Below are 19440 nucleotides of genomic sequence, written 5' to 3'. Positions count from 1 at the left end.
CATAATTATTTAATATTCCTCATTCAATATAATAATGAATTATCAGAAATATATTATAAAATACATATAAACATATAATCCATTGTGAATTATTTAGTTTGCAAAGGCAAAATAGTTTCTAAAAATACACATTATATTTATTCATGAAGTCTCTTTCTTTAAATAAATGAATAATTACTTCAGTAAATATTTTCATGCAATCCTTTTTTTCATTATAGCACAAGCCTTAATATAATGTTGAAAAGATTAATTGAGAAATGGAAGCGTTTGAAGAGGATCAAACTTCTCTGCCTTCAGTTTCTAGTCTAAAAACTCAAGAGGCTGTAGAAAAGCCTCTGGGATTCCAGTCAACTAAAAAGAATAAGTATATTCCAGCACACTTGAAATAGGCCAAAATGACTAAAGAAAAAGAATTGAAAAATGTATGTTAACTTTGTACTTCAAGCTCATGAATTATATAATAGTAACTTCTCAATACTCATACTAAAAATTTGTAATCTAAACAGCATGTGGTTTGTATCATCTAGTTTCTAAGTTAGAGAGACAGGGAAGACCTTAATGGCAGGAAAAAAAGAAAAAAATTTTTAAAGTAGGTCATCAACATATTAGAATGGTAGGAAAATTAGGAGTCAAGTTAAAAAGAAGAAAATAATGGATTTTCTTAGTACCATGTCTTTAACATTTTGCTTATTTACTATTAAAGATACTTCTTTTAGAAGTAGGTGTTGGATCCACTTTGGTGGGTATGGAAGAGAAAGGAAAAAGAGCTTGAGAGTCATTGTGGTGTTAGAGCATTTAATAGGTTAGATATTAAAAATGATTGGGACTGGTGGCAAACCCTATGGTTGGAGGTATTTATTTTCATTTTTATATGAGCTTTGTATTGGGGTGGTGGCAAACCCTACAGTTGAAGGTATTTTTCATTTTTATATTAACTTAGTTATTTTTGACGAATGTCAATTTGAACCTTTGTTGCAAGAATCAAAATGCAACAACTGAGGTAGATTCACATCTGTATTTGAAATTCAACTGTAGGACTTAGATTCCATTTGGTATGTATACACACTTACCCCCACTTGGACAAAATAAGAAACCGTGTTTGTGGGACACTGAGGGATAGTGGCTGTGGGAGAACTGAGAAAGAGATGGAAAACAGCCCCAAGGAAGGAGGCCTAATAGTATTGAGAGGTTTGCTTCCAGGTGATGCATGTTTTCACAGCCTCGGAGTTTCCACTTGAGAGTATTGTGCCCAAACAAGTTCCAATAAATAATCAGTTAACATTACAGATATGAGCAAGTGTTGTGGTTTCTTTGTTGTTGTTGTTACTGTGTTTTTTTTTTTTCTGTTGGAAGTCTTTTTACCATAGGACCATTTAATATACAATTTTATCGTTCTAATATGATGTTTACCAAATCCTCCAGAATTAAGCCTATAAAGATGGGGGTTGGATGGTAAAGGAATAGCAAAAATGTATAACCATGCATAATGGATAATAAAACTGAAGAATCTCAGCATTGACACCAACCTATGAATAAAATACATATTGACTAAATTTGATCGAAATAAAATCCTGCATGGAGTGAAATCCCAAATATGTCTTAGACCTTGGCAGCTTTTGAGATCAGAAAGGAAGAGGGAAATGGACAACAGGGTGTCAAATTGAAGTCGACAATAGAATACCCTGGCACTTTGTGCCAGTGCCAGGTAGTTTGTTGCTTGATGCAGATGCTGACTGTATCACCACCTGGGAGCATGAGTCATTGCCAGTTCCTCACATCATTCCCACCATCTGTCCCGGCAAGCTTGGCAGCACAGCCAGCATGTGAAGGAGGCTGTGGGGCAGACAGAGACAGAACCACACTGGCATATCTGGAAGCTCCAATCTGGCACCACTATTGCCGCTGGTTGAAAACAAAGGTCTAGGAGGCTCCTGGCCTCAGCACAGGCAGAATACTCCAACACTGTATGTCTGACAGGAATTAAGATGCTAATAAGAATGTGAATGGGGAAGGTAGGCAAGTCAACAGCACTAAGAACTGATAGCAAATTCTTTTATTGTCCATAAGGACACCGTTTTTCTCATTCACTGTAATATCCACAATCGCAGGCTACTTCCTGAAGAGATTGTGCCATCAATAATTAAGCACAAATGAGAGATTAAGTGGGCATTCTTCAGATTACCAGTAGTCACCTCTTAGATAGAGATACTGCTAGGATAAGGCACACAAGCTTCCTATAACTTGTAGGGCCACAGGTGCAGTGACTTAGGTAGCAGGGAAATAAAGGTAGCTTGACCATATAATGTAAAATATGCTGAAATCTTTATTTCCCCATATAAATCTTATCATTAAGGTCAATATGGAGCTACAAATATTTTGTGGTTATTTATATTTTACCAGCATAAGCATATTTTCTGTTGGGGTGGAAGAGGAAAGGAAGAGGGACAGCAATCTCTTTCTAGATCCAGGCCTACCTTAGAATATAGTCCCCGGGACAAGGAAGTCCTAGCTGAGGGTTCAACAGGGCAGACAGGCCCACAGCCTCTCATCTGAGCAATCTGAAACCATTAGAAGGGAACCTCATCTGGTGAGCCCTACTCTTAGAAGACAGAACTTTCTACAGGGCTCCTCTGAAAATGAAATGAGAGTAGCCCAGCCATGGGGCTGCTGTCTAGAGATGGTCTCCAGGTTTCATATGCTAAAAACAGAGTAACTTCATAATTTACCTTTCCAGGGAATATTTATTCTCTTGTTTGGACTATCAGTCTACACATTTGGGTGTTTCCTTCCTCTAGTTCCGTATCTATTAACTAGTCATAATGGGCTCATCTCTTAAATTCAGAACTATTTCAGCACTGACAACATTGCTTATAAGTGACAGAAACAGTCAAGCAATTATTTGGTGATGTTCATCAGTGTGAACAGTTTCTACACTCAGGGGCTGAGATGATATAGAAGGGATATTGTTGGCATCAGAAATTCTGGACAGTTTTTTTCCTTGCTGAAGTTCAGTGATGTTTGAGCAGGTAGACAGAAAAACCCTACCCTTGCCTGACACTGGTACACAGAAGGACCTAGCAAAATGGTAGACGCTTGAGATTAAATCCTGAAGAGGCTTTAACTGAGCAAACATCCGCAAATTTAGCTCTGTCCAGAAAGAGTATTCAGCAGGAGCAAGCTGACTAGTGGATCTCACATGTGCATGATGTCAGGAGGCCCTTTGCCCCCCATTGTTTTCTACATCCCTCCAGCAACTGAGGAGCCATGGGGTACAGTGAAAAAACAGGCGCTTCATTCAGACAGGCTTTTGCTTAAATCTTACCTCTACAGCATGCCAACTGTGTGAACCTGGGACAAGTTACTTAACCATGTGTGGCTTCAGTTTCCATATCTGTTTAATGAAGAAAGTAATATCGATATTCTGAGAGCCGTTCTGAGGATTAAGCTTAAAAATAAAATGCATAGTGTGGTGCTGAGTGGACAGCAGATGATCAGTAAGATGACATTGAATGCTGATGAAATTATTCTTGGGGTGACATTGAAACAGAACATCTACAGCTATCCAAATAAGGTAACACTACAATGTATGGATTACTTCACATGCATATATTGTGCTTTTTTGGTTGCATTCATAGTGTGTTGCCCTTCAAACTTAAAGGCTTTAGGTAATTGATACTACACGGATAGAAAAACACTCAATTTTACTATCATCATTCTCCCCATATTTTCAGTCAGGTAGTACTGCATTGCCTGAAGAAGATTATATGAAGGCTGAATGCAAAATCACATAATAGGTTTAAAATGCATGTATACTAACAGTATAGTGTATACATGTGTAATTAAGTTCAAATGAGATCTCTGCATTCCCTTGGTTCATCAGCATGGTTTCATCATATAATACAGAATGCCACTTCATCCCCTGGCAGCTGCTTCATAACTCTCTAAGTCTTGGAATGTTTTAAACTAGGCCTTTACATTTATTACCTCTGTGAAACTCCTTATTTCATTTGTCTGAGTTAAAGATCAGTCCCTGATTTCCTTTCTTCATTAACAAAATACTTAATACTTATTATTTGGTAATAGATCTTCCCAAATGACTATGTTTACTGAATGTTAATATATTTACTGTTCAGCAAAATAAAACCTGCAAGAGAGCTAAGTCTTGTAATACAGGAAAATAAGTTATTAGAGTGAGGGTTTGTGAAAGCCAGAGACAATATTAGAGCAGAGATCAATTATGAATTGTTGGCCCTGTCAAGACGAGCATTTTAACATGTAAAAATACCATTAATTATTTTCTAATGAATTTGACATTATTAGGATTACAAGTTATAGCCAAGGACACTGCCATCCTGTTTGTCCTAATATTAAGCAATTATATTTGTTAAGGCTCCCAAAATGTCTTCAGTAAAAAAGGTTGTCAACATGTAAGGAATCCATCACCAAGGCAAATGATATGTGGCCTCATGGCATTCCATTAAAAATAATGGCAACAATTTACAACAATCACTTTCAAATCAATTTTGATGCAAATTATTTTTTCATTAAGTAGAAACAGAACATCAAAGTGCAGAACAATATGTATAGTATACTGCATTTTGTGTATAGAGAGTTAAAAAAATAAAATGTGTGCTTCAGAAACTCTAGAAAGACATGCACAAAACACTCACACAGCCCAAACAATGGTCATGTGTGGTCAGGTGACAGATATGGGTGGATGGGGAGTGGAGCCAACAGCTTTAGGCATTTAAAAATTTTGTTTGATTTTGGAACCGTGCAAATTTATTACCTATTTACAAAATAAGATTTTACAATATGCCTTAATGACACTCCATTGCATAGATGTTCATTTTCTCTTACACTTCTTTAATCCCATTATGCTTTCCTAGAAACTGGACACCACTGATCCAGGTCAAAGAAAGAATGATATGTAAAACTAAATGAGATATTTCCTGATGTATTTTAATAATTATAAAATTGATGTCATATTAATAATTTCTCCAGTGACTTTTGAGATAACTACAAACCCATATTAAAGGCAATTTTTGAACTGTTCTTGGGTCAGCTTGATCCCAAAGCTGAAGAGATTGAGGAAGGATGTTTCTCCCAGATTGTAAATTATTGAGTAAAGAAATTGCTCAGTTTAATCACTTATGAAGGCTAGATTTTCCAGTATAATAATACAAACAGCATACTATAATCCTTTGTTAACTTTTCAAGCCTGCTCAGCAAGCATGTTTTGGTGAAAATGAACAGAAACATATCAGGCGTGACTAAAAGGAAACAACAAAACTTTGTCAGTGTTTTTGAAAAAGAATACTGCTATACCTGTGTTTTATTTTAAATAAACAGGTTCTGTCATATTTTAATCTTCTTGCCAGCAAATGAAGGACATTGTTTCATAAAGCTTCTAAAATGTACATGAATATTTAATTAAATCATATTTCCTTGAGAAAATAAAGTTCATTCGCATTTATAGCAGACAGTTGTGAGGAGCTCATAATTGTCATAAGACCAGGGTAGCCAGTACCGGTTGCTTGTGGAACAAAACTCCTCAATTTTTAAAACTTTTTTTAAAAAATAAACATACAATCATAGGTGTTCATTTACTTTAAAAATTCTAAAGATGAAGAAAATTATTGTCTATATATTTAAGTCCTTGTATAAATTACAAAACTCAAGTTTATGTTACAGAGTCCCTTCCCCATAGGAAGCATAAAGCACTTTTGTGGTACCTTTCACCAGTAAATATTTGTATCACATTGAATTTGAGAAACCAAATAAAAGTCGATATTGCATCTTTAAGCCCCAAGAGAACATTCTTCTAAGCTGTCTCTTGTGATGAATGAGTTTCAAAAGTCATTTGATTGCCACGATTTAACTCAATCTCAAATAAAGATATATAAAAGTAATAAAACATATTGACTTCAGTAGAAATCTGAAACATCAGTGAACTGCAGACTCTTCTTGCTTGAGGTCAACAAACACCCTTAGGAAGACAACCAAGAGTAGTTTAAGACCAGGACAACAAAATAAAATTATAACAATAATAATAATAAAATAACAATAATAAAATAAAAATAACAACAACCAACAATGAGGTAAACTCCCCTTAAAAAAGGCAAAATGTGTTGCCTGGACTGTCAGGAGAGAGTTCGATTGTACCTGACACCCAAATGTTTTTCTAGCCAGAGTTCAGCCAGTTGCATGGTTGAGGCAAAAGTACTTGCCTTGGATCCTAAGCACATCTTATACTGCTTAGGGTCCAAGTTAGGATCACAATGAACTGGATGGAAAATATGCACCACTCCTACTTCTTGGCTTCTGAATGGCCTTAAGCCAGATAGAATGACTTTATTGTAGAGATCTACATCTTCTAGTCCCCAGCCTTGTATTGAGGTATCAAATCCACCTGCACCTAGAAGATCACTTTTGTAAATACAGGTGATGCCATATCCATAGTCTCTCCAAAATCCAGTCTTTTTTGAGAATACAAAGTAATCATCAGTGGGAGGATTTCCCCCGTTTGTTACCTTTGGGTCATACTGGCTAAAGATGATGGGATAGTACACCTGTTGTCCCTGAATTGTATTGTCTCTACATCGTTGGAGAAAGTCTTCTCTGAAGATCAAGTCAACATCACAAAATAGCAGCAAAGTGTCATTGTCAAACTGGGCAGAAGCCATTTCAAGACCAAGACCTCTGGAAAACTCTCCCTTCATTGGGATTAGAGTCATTTCTGCTTTGGGGTACTTGTTCTGGTACCCTTTTATCAGCTCAATATGCTTGCTGGAATCTTGGCCAGAATCCCTACTGAAAAGGATAATGACTAACTTTACATTCTGCTTTGGGATAAGACACATGTTTTCAAAGTTCTCCATGAATCTCAAGAAAATGTCATACCTTCCGATGAGAGGAACGAGAATGTTTACTTTCTTTTCATTGTGCCCTCCCATTTCTTTGGCACCTTGAAAAGAAGATAATATCTTTAAAGAATTAGATATAAAGGAGAATGACTGAGTTTCACTGTTAATACTCTCCACAAGACTGTTGACATCTAGCTCTTCGGTCTCTCTGAAGAAAGTCTTGCTGAACAACTGCTGAAGATAGGCATGACGTCTTACTGGCACAGTCAGTTTCCTTCCCTTGTGTCTTTTGTATAAAAGGAGTAAATCCAAAATGTACTCCACCCCGTGCATGGGGTTAACTCTGCGGTAGCCATACTGAATTTCCTTGAAGTCAATGAGCCGTCCTCTGCTCTTGGCATTCTCGTTGATCATCTCCATCACCTGTAGGACGGTGTCATCCAGTGCTGTTCTTAAAATGCTACTGAGGCTCTGTCGAGGGGGCTGGTTCTCAGCTGCTGAGTATAGGAGCTTCCCTGTCAGGAACTCCCATTCTATCACTTCATTTCTCTCCCGAGGCTGGAAGTGGTTGAAAGAAGGTATCACTCCCAGCTGCTGGTCCTCTTTGCTCACTTCTGTGTTACTGAGCTTGCTCATCAGGGCGCTCTCCCTGTGGAGCTGGATGGTGCGGTAGCGAAGTTCAGAAATTTTGCGGCTGAGCATGTAATTATGCAGCCTGTATTGGTATGCAGGCCTTTTGTTGGGATGAAGTGTTATGGCTGCATGGATTTTGCTATTGTGAAGGTCTTGGATGTAACCCTTCCGATTGTGTTCATAATTTTCATGGAACAGTTGTTGCATCTGAAAAGTAAAATAAAAAAAATCAGGATTAATTTTAAAAGATTTATTTAAAAAGAAAACCAGCAATAAACTAAAGCATCTAAATGAAAATGTTAATAAATTTTTGGTACGGTATTTCATAACAAAAATGGTTTGTAATATTTATATTATTTAAAATTAAAATAGTTTTATTATTTGTAATTGGTAGATGAAATTCCATGTACTTATCATGTACCACATGTTTTGAAGTATATATATAATATATATATAGAATATGAATATACATATAGTGGGATGAGTAAATCTAGCTAATTGATGTATTCGTTACCTCACATAGTTATTATTGTGGTGAGAACATTTATCATCTTTTTTTAGCATTTTAAAGTATATAATATATTGTTATTAACTATAGTCATCGTGTATTCAATAGATCACTTGAATTTATTCTTCCTATCTAAGTGAAATGTGGTATCATTCGACAGAAATCTCCCCAACCCCTCTCTCCAGGTGACTTAGCCCCTGGTAACCAACATTCCACACTCTAGTCCTATGAAATCAACTTTTTGATTTCTATATATGTGTGACAGCATAAATGTCGGGTTCATAGGCTCAAATATTGCAAATGAACCTCTAGCTATACATAAAACAACAATTGACTGTGTCCATAACCCCATAACAGATCACGGAGAAGGAGAGAGACAGAATGGATACAGCATGAGTCTTCCAAAATAAGGATTCACCCTAAGGAGGAAAACCAATGACCTGTTGTTTGGAATGGCAATAAGAGGTTATTTGCCAGGGGAGTCGTAAATTTCATTTAGCATCCTGATATACTATTTTTACCGAGTAAGTTCTTGGTAAGATAAGGTGAAACAGAAACTATACTGATCTACACTCCTGATGTAAAGTATCATACCCAAAATAGACATGCTTGACATCCTTACGAAAAAAAAGGCTTTCTGCTAGTCTAGAACAAATTCACTAGTTCAGGCAGAAAGAAAAATGAAAAAAAAATGCAGTTATGAGGACAAAGTTCAAACTGCCAGCTGATTCTTCCTTTTCTGCCAGTTGATTAAGATACCTCCATTATACCCACTTGAGATAAGTGATTATGAATAAGAAAAAGAAGGAAAAAAAGATGGGATGAGGAGAAGGAGTTGAAAAAGAAGAAAAAAGGCCAGCAGCATCATGAGATGTCTGCAAATATACTGATGAATAAGAAGAAAGAAATATTGCAAACTTAAGAATACTCATCAGAAGCAGGTACAAATTGTACACAAATTTAAAAAAACAGCCTCTTCAAAAAAAAACTCAATTAATAGACAAATAAGCTTAAAAAAGACAAAAAGTAAACTGGCAGGGCTAAGGAAAAAAGGGAGAAAAAAATAAAATCATTGATAGACATATTGCAAGAAGCATAAAAAGAGATTTGTGAAAAACATAGGAAGAAGAGATTTGAAAAAAATTAGCAAAGTAATAGAAATATAAAATAGAGCTTACAGTTTGGAGAAAGGGTGGTCTTTTAAGTAATTAGTGCCAGATCAGTAGGATATTCATATAAGGGAAAAAGGTAAAAATTGATCCCCTACATCCTACAATGGATGACCTGTTGATGTAAATATAAAGGTTTATTTTAGAAAAAGTCTTTAAAAAGTTTCTAGAACTTACATGAAAATATCTGCATGACTTTTGCGTAGGTGAAGATTTTGTAAATAGGGCATAAGGCACTAACCATTAAAACAGACTAATACATTACATTATGTTAAAATTAAGAAGCTCGTTCTTTAAAAACACCATTAGGAAAATAATAAAGGGCAATTACAGAGCAGGAGAAAAAAAATTCAATAGATTTTATGAAAACAACCACTTCCCAGAATATATAATAAACTTATACAAATAAGGAAAAAAGGAAGGACAAACCTAGCAGAAAAATGAGAAAGAAAACTTGAATGAGTACTTCACAAAAGAGTATGCAAATACTCAATAGACATATAAAAACATTCTCTACTTTATTCGTCATCAAGGTAAAGCAACTTAAAATTACTGTGTGATAACGTGATGGATCCACAAAAAAACAGATAGATAATACTGTGCATTGTGAAGGCAGTGGAAGATTTGGAACTCTCATACACTGCTAATGAGAATATAACTTGGTTCTATCACTGAGAAAACCCATATCAACTAAAATGAACATACATATTCCCTACGACTCAGTAATTCTCTCTTAGATACATGCCCAATAGAAATACGTATATATATATATATAAAAATATAAATATATATAGAAGAATTTTCATAGCTGCATTATTCATACTCCAAAACCGAAAATAACCTAAATTTACATCAAGAACAGAATAAATGTAGTATATTCATGTAATGAAAAACAATACATCAATTAAATACTTGAAATTCTACTTGCAACAACATGGATGAATCTCACAAAAAATGAAAGAAGCCATATAACAAAATAATACATTTTGTATGATTCCATTTATGTGAAATTCAGAAACAGGTAAAGCTAACCTATATGGTTTCCTGTTGGAATAATGATCAAGAATCAAGAAGAGGGAAGCTTCTGGAGTGCTGGTAATGTTCTTTTATTTATCCAGGTGGTGGTCATATGTGTGCATTTAATGTGTGAACATTCACTGAACTGCTGCTTAAGATATATTTATCTGCTATACTCCAATTAATGAAGGACTTTATTTTGAAAGTATGCATATATATGCACATAGAATTAGATATGCTTTTCTGACATGTATGTTCATAAATGTGTGGATATGTGGGCCTGGAGAGAGAGACAGAGAGAGAGAGAGAGAGAGAGAGAGAGGATATCAGAGAGATTTTCCCAGAGTTATTCAACCAAGTGTCTATTGAGAATGATGAGAATAAAATTAAAACTAGAATTCTCATTATTTTCAGTTTTTCTATAGATCATGATACATTTTGAACGTAGCAAAATTGTTCTAAGAAAAAAAGTGTAAAATTTATTTTAAAAATTATATTAATTTGCTTGAAATAATTAAGAACCTTTAGTTTAAGCTGGCTTCCTCTCCTTTAAAGAATTATCAGTGGATTTCATGGAACCTCCAGAACATTACACTGCAAAGAAAAATCATTTCACAACAACAAAATCACAGCAGCAATGAACACCAGTGTGCCCCAACTGAACCCAGTGCTTTAAATGTATCACACATGATCTCACCCTCTGAGAAAGATTATCTGAGAGGCTCTAGGAAAATCTTCTCAAAAAACCTAACAGAAGAAGAATAAATGCCAAGAGGTAGTTTTATGTTGAATTATTTACTCTTCTACTATATTACACTTTTGTTACCTTTCTTAGAATTATTAATAATGAAAACATAGCATAGGTCATTTCTGAAATGATCATAGCTATATAAATGAGAAACTTTTTTGTTTTTTGTTTTCTTGAGATGGGGTCTCACTCTGTCGCCCAGGCTGGAATGCAGTGGCCTGATCTCTGCTCATTGCAGTGCTCCTGGGCTCAAGCAATCCTCCCACCTCAGCCTCCTGAGTAGCTAGGACTATAGGTGCATACCACCGCGCCTGGCTAATTTTTCAATTTTTTTTGTAGAGATGAGTCTCACTATGTTGCCTAGGCTGGTCTTGACCTCCTTGGCTCAAGCGATCCTCCCACCTCAGCCTCCCAAAGTCTGGGATTACAGGCGTGAGGCACCATGCCCAGTCTTAAATGAGAAACTTTAAAATATTAAAAAAACAAAAACAAACAAAACAGGAGTTGATTACTAATAGCCACAAGGTAACTTTGGAGCAATGGAAAATTTGTAAAAGTAGATTGTGGTAATGATTGTATAACTGTATAAATTTACCAAATATCAGTAAAATGTAATATATATAAGGAGAAAATTTTGTGGAATGTAAATTATACAGTGATGAGGCTACTTAGAAAACAATAGGGAATAAAAATAAAATACCTCTAACTCTAACTTTAAAAATGAAGAGATGGAATAATACATAGTCACCAAAATGCCTTTAGTCGCCAAAATATGTTTAGAATTTCCAAAAGCTTCTGAGGTTGGGCAGAATCATTTGGAAACAGGGGGAAATGAGAGGCTAAGCAGATCAATGTCAGTGCCCAAAGGGTTCAAGGGTAATAGATCTCAGAAAGCACCAAGAAAATACACTGCCTGAAAATGTAGGGCCTAAAACTTACTCTACATTTACAACTTTAAGTTCAGGAACTCAGGTGAGCTGGACAGGCGGAATAAACCCTGATGGCAACATTTGGTTTCAGAGAAGTAGAAAAGACAGAGGTACAGAAAGAATTAAACACTTAAACCCTAGTTTCATGAAGCAGGTTTAATCTGAAGCAGCAGAGAATATCTATGTCTTTTCTTTGTGGAAATCAGCAAGCCAAGAATTATAGCAAACACTCCTACCAAAATAAATCTACCGTGAATTGCTTGTCCAGGAAAAATGTAATTTTTTTCAGAGATGAGTCATTTATCTAAAAAAGAAAAATAGTGTAACGCTGACACAAAGTATCAAAAAAAAAATTAGATGAAAAACTACCACTTCCTTTTCCCCCCAGAAAAAAAGCCATGAAATTGAGAAAAACATTAGGCACCCATTTTTGAAAACATATGAAGCATTTGCCTCTGTCTTCATAAACAACAAAGCGGAAATATAAGAGCTCAGGGATGTGATAGTAAGATGAAATGTTAGCTCAAAGAACAAAGAAATAAAGAAATAATTAAAAAATAAACTCTATCACAGGCATGAAAATAAAATCAGAAAAAAATAGGCACTGTGGAAAGCTATTATTAAGGGATAGAAGGGCAGAAATAAGGAAAGCTAAGGAAAGTGAAATAGAAATAAAGAGTTAATGACAAACGAGAGAGAAATCATACTGATAGGAGGGTAGGCTAAGAAAAGCCAAAAACATGCTTAGAGTGACTGAAAAAAAATAATAAAACAGAAGACATAAACATACAATTTAAGAAACTGTTATTGAAATAAAAAGAGCATAGTATCTACATTAAATGGTCTTACTGTCTGTGCCAGATAAAATCAACCCAGAATGTTCAATAAAAGAACAAAATCCTTTAGAAGATAGATAAAAAGTTCAAGTCAACTTCTGAATAAAAATGGTAGATTTAACAGTAATTTCCACATTTACTATTTATTGAACTCAATGAGGACAGTAATAAAGTGATTCTTTAAAGGTATACACAAAAACATAGGGAATAAAAGAAGTGGAGGACACTATAATTGTGGAAGTTGACTGCACACAGATAAGTGGTAATAGATCTAGCAAATTGTAGAAAACTGAATTGTAGACTTGCAATGGGCAAAACCAAGAATAAACTTAAATTGAACCTTGAAACCCTTATTGGAACCTCCAGAAATAGGAGTAAAAGTTGGTAGAGTGAAAATAATCAGTCAGATTGTGCAGCCAGACAACTGACCCTCTCTGAGCAAAAAAGTAATGTTAACAAACTTAATATTTATTTTCCATCATCTCTGAATTTAGGGATACCCTTGTCATTGTTGATAAAACCAAGTCACTTTTTCAAAGTTTCTCATCAGATTGTCATCCCTTATGCTCAATCTTGAGCAGTTTATTAAGGATAGAAGCCGTCTCTATAGAAATAGAGAATATTCAGGTAGAAGAAGACAAAAAAATGTATATTGAATTACTATCTTAAGAAAAGTGAGGGAAGATACTGAGAACATAAAACCAGACCACGGCCGGGCGCAGTGGCTCACACCTGTAATCCCAGCACTTTGGGAGGCCGAGACGGGCGGATCACGAGGTCAGGAGATGGAGACCATCCTGGCTAACATGGTGAAACCCCGTCTGTACTAGAAATACAAAAAATTAGCTGGGCGTGGTGGTGGGTGCCTGTAGTCCCAGCTACTAGGGAGGCTGAGGAAGGAGAACGGTGTGAACCCGAGAGGCGGAGCTTGCAGTGAGCTGAGATCCTGCCACTGCACTCCAGCCTGGGTGACAGAGCGAGACTCCGTCTCAAAAAAAAAAAAAAAAAAAAAAAAATATATATATATATATATATATAAAATACCAAAAAAAGACCACAACTATATCCATATTTATCCATGTTTATATATGTTTTATTATATCTATCTACCCACACATAATTGCACATATCAAGTACACATGTAGAAAAACCAAAACATAAAATGCACCAAAATTAAAATGTAACAAATTTTAAAATGCAAAAGAAGAGTTGGAAAATAAAGGTAATAAAACTCCTAGAAAGTTAAGCAAAAAGACAAAAAATGAAAATTTGTGGGAAATGTTTAAAGAATTACAGGAACAGTTCAGGAGATCCAATATCCAAATAACAGTAGTTCCAGAATGAGTGAGCAGAGAAACAGAGAGGAAAAAATTATCAACAAAATAATTCAAGAAAATTTCCACAAAATGCAACAGATGAAGGGCTTGAGTTTCCAGATTCAAAGAGCTTATTCTATAAAAGCTAAATCCGATGAAATTAGACCCATATGAAGCACACCACTGTGAAATTTTAGAGCCTTGAGGCAGAGGATATGTTAGATGTCTCCTGGGAGGACAGTGATAAAAGGCTCAAAAAGCAGCATGTCTATAGACTTCTCAATGAAAACTGGAAGTACAAAAAGTAAACAAATAGTCATTTCAAAATATGATGAAAATGGCTTCAAACCTAGAATTCTATAGCTAAACAAGATATCAATGAAGTGTTAGGAGAAAATAAGGTAATTGCTGTACCTCAAAGAACTATCTTTCAAGCTCATTTCTCAGAGAACTATTAATAGATTTGCTATTCCCAAGCAGAGAGAAAGTCAGGAAAGAGAAAACATGGTGCAAACAGGAACATCAAAGGCAACCAATAGATATTCCAGCAGGTCAGAAGGCAAAAGGAAGGGATTGTTCAGAAAAATAAATTGATAGAAAACCCAGTGAATCTGGAGAAGCAGTTCATGAAGAATACAAAAAATGAATATATATATATACACACACACATATATATACACACACTCATATATATATATTTTTTCATATATATATATGTATGAAAAATTATGTGCCCCATATGAAGTATAGGGAGTCAAGGACAGGATACACATGTGTGATTGTGTAGGAAAGGAAAGTTAACTAAGTCAATAGAAAATGACTAAAACTGAAAGATGAAGAAAAAACACAAGGAAGTTATTAGAGATGTGGTAATCAAAATAAGTATTTTAATTCAATCTTTTTTTTTATACTTTAAGTTCTGGGACACATGTGCCATACACGTTACATAGGTATATGCGTGCCATGGTGGTTTGCTGCACTCATCAACCCATCACCTACATTAGGTATTTATCCTAATGCTATCCCTCCCCTAGTACCCCACTCCTCAACAGGCCCTGGTGTGTGATGTTCCCCTCTCTGTGTCCATCTGTTCTCATTGTTCAACTCCCACTATGAGTGAGAACACGCAGTGTTTGGTTTTCTGTTCCTGTGTCAGTTTGCTGAAAATGATGCTTTCCAGCTTCATCCATGTCCTGCAAAGGGTATGAACTCGTCCTTTTTTATGGCTGCACAGTATTTCATGGTGTATATGTGTGACATTTTCTTTATCCAGTCTATCACTGATGGGCATTTGGGTTGGTTCCAAGTCTCTGCTATTGTGAATAGCACTGCAATAAACATATGTGTGCATGTGTCTTTATAGTAGAATGATTTAGAATCCTTTGGGTATACACCCAGTAATGGGTATTGCTGGGTCAAATAGTTCTAGAACCTTGAGGAATCACCACACTGTCTTCCACAATGGTTGAACTAATTTACACGCCCACCAATAGGGTAAAAGCATTCTTATTTCTCCACATCCTCTCCAGCATCTGTTGTTTCCTGACTTTTTATTGATCACCATTCTAACTGATGTGAGATGATATCTCATTGTGGTTTTGATTTGCATTTCTCTAATGATCAGTGACGATGGGCTTTTTTATCATATATTTGTTGGCTGCATAAATGTCTTCTTTTGAGAAATGTCTGTTCATATCCTTTGCCCATTTTTTGATGGGGTGTTTGTTTTTTTCTTGTAAATTTGTTTAAGTTCTTTATGGATTCTGGATATTAGCCCTTTGTCAGTTGGATAGATTGCAATAATTTTCTCCCATTCTGTAGGTTGCCTGTTCACTCTGATGATAGTTTCTTTTACTGTGCAGGAGCTCTTTAGTTTAATTAGATCCCATTTGTCAATTTTCGCTTTTGTTGCCATTGCTTTTGGTGTTTAATTATGAAGTCTTTGCCCATGCCTATGTCCTGAATGGTATGGCCTAGGTTTTCTTCTAGGGTTTCTATGGTTTTAGGTCTTACATTTAAATCTTTAATCCATCTTCAGTTAATTTATAAGGTGTAAGGAAGGGGTTCAGTTTCAGTTTTCTGCATATGGCTAGCAAGTTTTCCCAACACCATTTATTAAATAGGGAATCCTTTGCCTGTTGCTTGTTTTTGTCAGGTTTGTCAAAGATCAGATAGTTGTAGATGTGTGGCATTGTTTCTGAGGCCTCTATTCTGTTCCATTGATCTATATATCTGTTTTGGTACCAGTACCATACTGTTTGGATTACTGTGGCCTTGTAGCATAGTTTGAATTCAGGTAGCATGATGCCTCCAGCTTTGTTCTTTTGCTTAGAATTGCCTTGGCTATACAGGCTCTGTTTTGGTTCCATATGAAATTTAACATAGTTTTTTCTAATTCTGTGAAGAAAGTCAATGGTAGCTTGATGGGTATAGCATTGAATCTATACATTACTTTGGGCAGTATGACCATTTTCACCATATTGGTTCTTCCTATCCATGAGCATGGAATGTTTTTCCATTTGTTTGTGTCCTCTCTTATTTCCTTGAGCAGTGGTTTGTAGTTCTCCTTGAAGAGGTCCTTCACATCCCTTGTAAATTGTATTCCTAGTTATTTTATTCTCTTAGTAGCAATTGTGAATGGGAGTTCACTGATGATTTGGCTCTCTGATTGTCTACTATTGGTGTATAGAAATGCTTGTGATTTTTGCACATTGATTTTGTACGCTGAGACTTTGCTGAAGGGCATTACATACTGGTAATGGGATCACTGAAACAAGAAGGGCTAACTATCCAAAATATATATGCACCCAATACAGGAGCACCCAGATTCATAAAGCAAGTTCTTAGAGACCTACAGAGAGACTTAGATTCCCATACAATAATAGTGGGAGACTTAACACCCCACTGTCAATATTAGACAGATCAATGAGACAGAAAATTAACAAGGGTATTCAGGACTTGAACTCAGCTCTGGACCAAGCAAACCTAATAGACATATACGGAACTCTCTACCCCAAATCAACAGAATATACATTCTTCTCAGTTCCACATTGCACTTATTCTAAAATTGACCACATAATTGGAAGTAAAACACTCCTCAGCCAATGCAAAAGAATAGAAATCATAACAAACAGTCTCTCAGACCACAGTGCAATCAAATTAGAACTCAGGGTTAAGAAACTCACTGAAACTGCACAACTACATGGAAACTGAACAACCTGCTCCTAAATGACTACTGGGTAAATAACGAAATTAAGGCAGAAACAAATAAGTTCTTTGAAACCAATGAGAACAAAGGCACAACATACCAGAATCTCTGGGACACAGCTATAGCAGTGTTTAGAGGCAAATTTATAGCATTCAATGCCCATAGAAGAAAGCGGGAAAGATTCTAAAATCTTTACCACAATGTCACAATGAAAAGAACTAGAGAGGCAAGAGCAAACAAATTTAAAAGCTAACAGAAAACAAGAAATAACTAAGATCAGAACAGAACTGAAGGCGACAGAGACACAAAAAGCCCTTCAAAAAATCAATGAATCCAGGAGCTGTTTTTTTGAAAAGATGAACAAAATAGATAACTAGCAAGACTAACAAAGAAGAAACGAGAGAAAAATCAAATAGATGCAGTAAAAAGTGATAAAGGGGATATCACCACTGATCCCACAGAAATACAAACTACCCTCAGAGAATACTATAAACACCTCTACACAAATAAACTAGAAACTCTAGAAGAAATGGATAAATTCCCGGACACATGCACCCTCCCAAGACTAAACCAGGAAGAAGTTGAATCCCTGAATAGACCAATAACAAGTTCTGAAATTGAGGCAGTAATTAATAGCCTACCAACCTAAAAAAGCCCAGAACCAATGGATTCACAGCTGAATTATACCAGAGGTAGAAAGAGGAGCTGGTACCATTCCTTCTGAAACAATTCCAAACATTTGAAATGGAGGGACTCCTCCCTAACTCATTTTATGAGGCCAGCATCATCCTAATACTAAAGCCTGGGAGACACAACAAAAAAAGAAAATTTCAGGCCAATATCTCTGATGAACATTGATGTGAAAATCCTCAATAAAATACTGGCAAACCAAATCCAGCAGCACATCAAAAGGCTTATCCACCAAGATCAAGTCAGCTTCATCCCTGGGATGCAAGGCTGGTTCAACATATGCAAATCAATAAATGTAATCCATCACGTAAACAGAACCAATGACAAAAACCACATGATTATCTCAACAGATGCAGAAAAGGCCTTTGATAAAATTCAATCCCCCTTCATGCTAAAAACTCTCAATAAACTACATATTGATGGAACATATCTCAAAATAATAAGAGCTATTTATGACAAACCCACAGCTAATATCATACTCAATGGGCAAAAGCTGGAAGCATTCTCTTTGAAAACTGGCACAAGACAAGGATGCCCTCTCTCACCACTCCTATTCAACATAGTATTGGAAGTTCTGACCAGGGCAATCAAGCAAGAGAAAGAAATAAAGTGCAGTCAAATAGGAAGAGAGGAAGTCAAATTGTCTCTGTTTGCAGATGACATGATTGTATATTTAGAAAACTCCACCGTCTCAGCCCAATATCTCCTTAAGCTGGTGAGCAAACTCATCAATCTTTTTTAAAAATAAAGATTCCATTTAAAAATTATGAAAAAAGTCAAAATTTGCATTTTGATCCAAACTCTGGATTTGCATTATAAATTCAAAGCATCACTTAACTTTTTAACAAATATACATGTGTCTTTGATAAAAATTAGGTTAAACCAGATAATCATCTGTGTAACATATAAATTTTGATAAGTATTATCCATAACCGAGAGACTTATGTTCAAAATTTTCCTGTATCTTCAGAAAGGGGCCCCCACGTGATAAAAAAGGAGCTGTTTCCTTTAGTTGTTCACACTTGAAGGAGCCCAGGCACCCTTCCTAGAATCTCTTCTCCTTGTCCCCAGCCAGGCCTCTTGTTTTCTCTTTCTTCCATCTTGTCAACACACTATTAACTCTGAATTATGTCACAAATGTTGCTACCTTTTTCAACTACATGCAAGAAATCCTGTTCTATAAATAACTCAGAAATCCTCAAAGTATATGTCTTAATGACCCCAATCTCTTTCTGTCTTGTACTATAGGTGTTTGTCATTTCTCTCTTATGAGCCTATAAATATCCTGAAGGAAGGGAACAGGCCTTTTCCATGTATGTCTCATTGTAATTCAGGGGGGTGTATGTCTTTTCCATGTATATCTCATTGTAATTCAGGGGGGCATACGTCTTTTCCATGTATGTCTCTTTCCCATGTATGTCTCTTTTCCATGTATGTCTCATTGTAATTCAGGGGGGTGTATGTCTTTTCCATGTATGTCTCATTGTAATTCGGGGGGGTGTACATCTTTTCCATGTATG

At 35.8% G+C, this 19440-nt stretch overlaps 1 protein-coding gene across 6 annotated transcripts in view; it reads right to left on the bottom strand.

Annotated features, from left to right (window-relative positions):
* Positions 1-203: 203 nt before the first annotated feature.
* The window catches only part of CHSY3 (chondroitin sulfate synthase 3), a 297300-nt gene continuing 278063 nt past the window's right edge, over positions 204-19440 (bottom strand). For 2 of the 6 annotated variants that reach the window (XM_063665474.1, XM_054489169.2), the window contains one exon: positions 204-7706. In XM_063665474.1, coding sequence (XP_063521544.1) covers positions 6144-7706 — 1563 coding nt within the window. In that variant the 3' untranslated portion in view covers positions 204-6143. The remainder of the gene's footprint in view (positions 7707-19440) is intronic. The other 4 variants (XM_063665475.1, XM_063665476.1, XM_063665478.1 and 1 more) reach the window with 2 other exon arrangements.

The sequence above is a fragment of the Pongo pygmaeus genome, chromosome 4 (assembly GCF_028885625.2).
Source record: "Pongo pygmaeus isolate AG05252 chromosome 4, NHGRI_mPonPyg2-v2.0_pri, whole genome shotgun sequence".
In the NCBI taxonomy this organism is placed as follows: domain Eukaryota; kingdom Metazoa; phylum Chordata; class Mammalia; order Primates; family Hominidae; genus Pongo; species Pongo pygmaeus.
The sequence above is the reverse complement of the archived record's forward strand: the minus strand, read 5'-3'. Positions and strand labels throughout refer to the sequence as shown.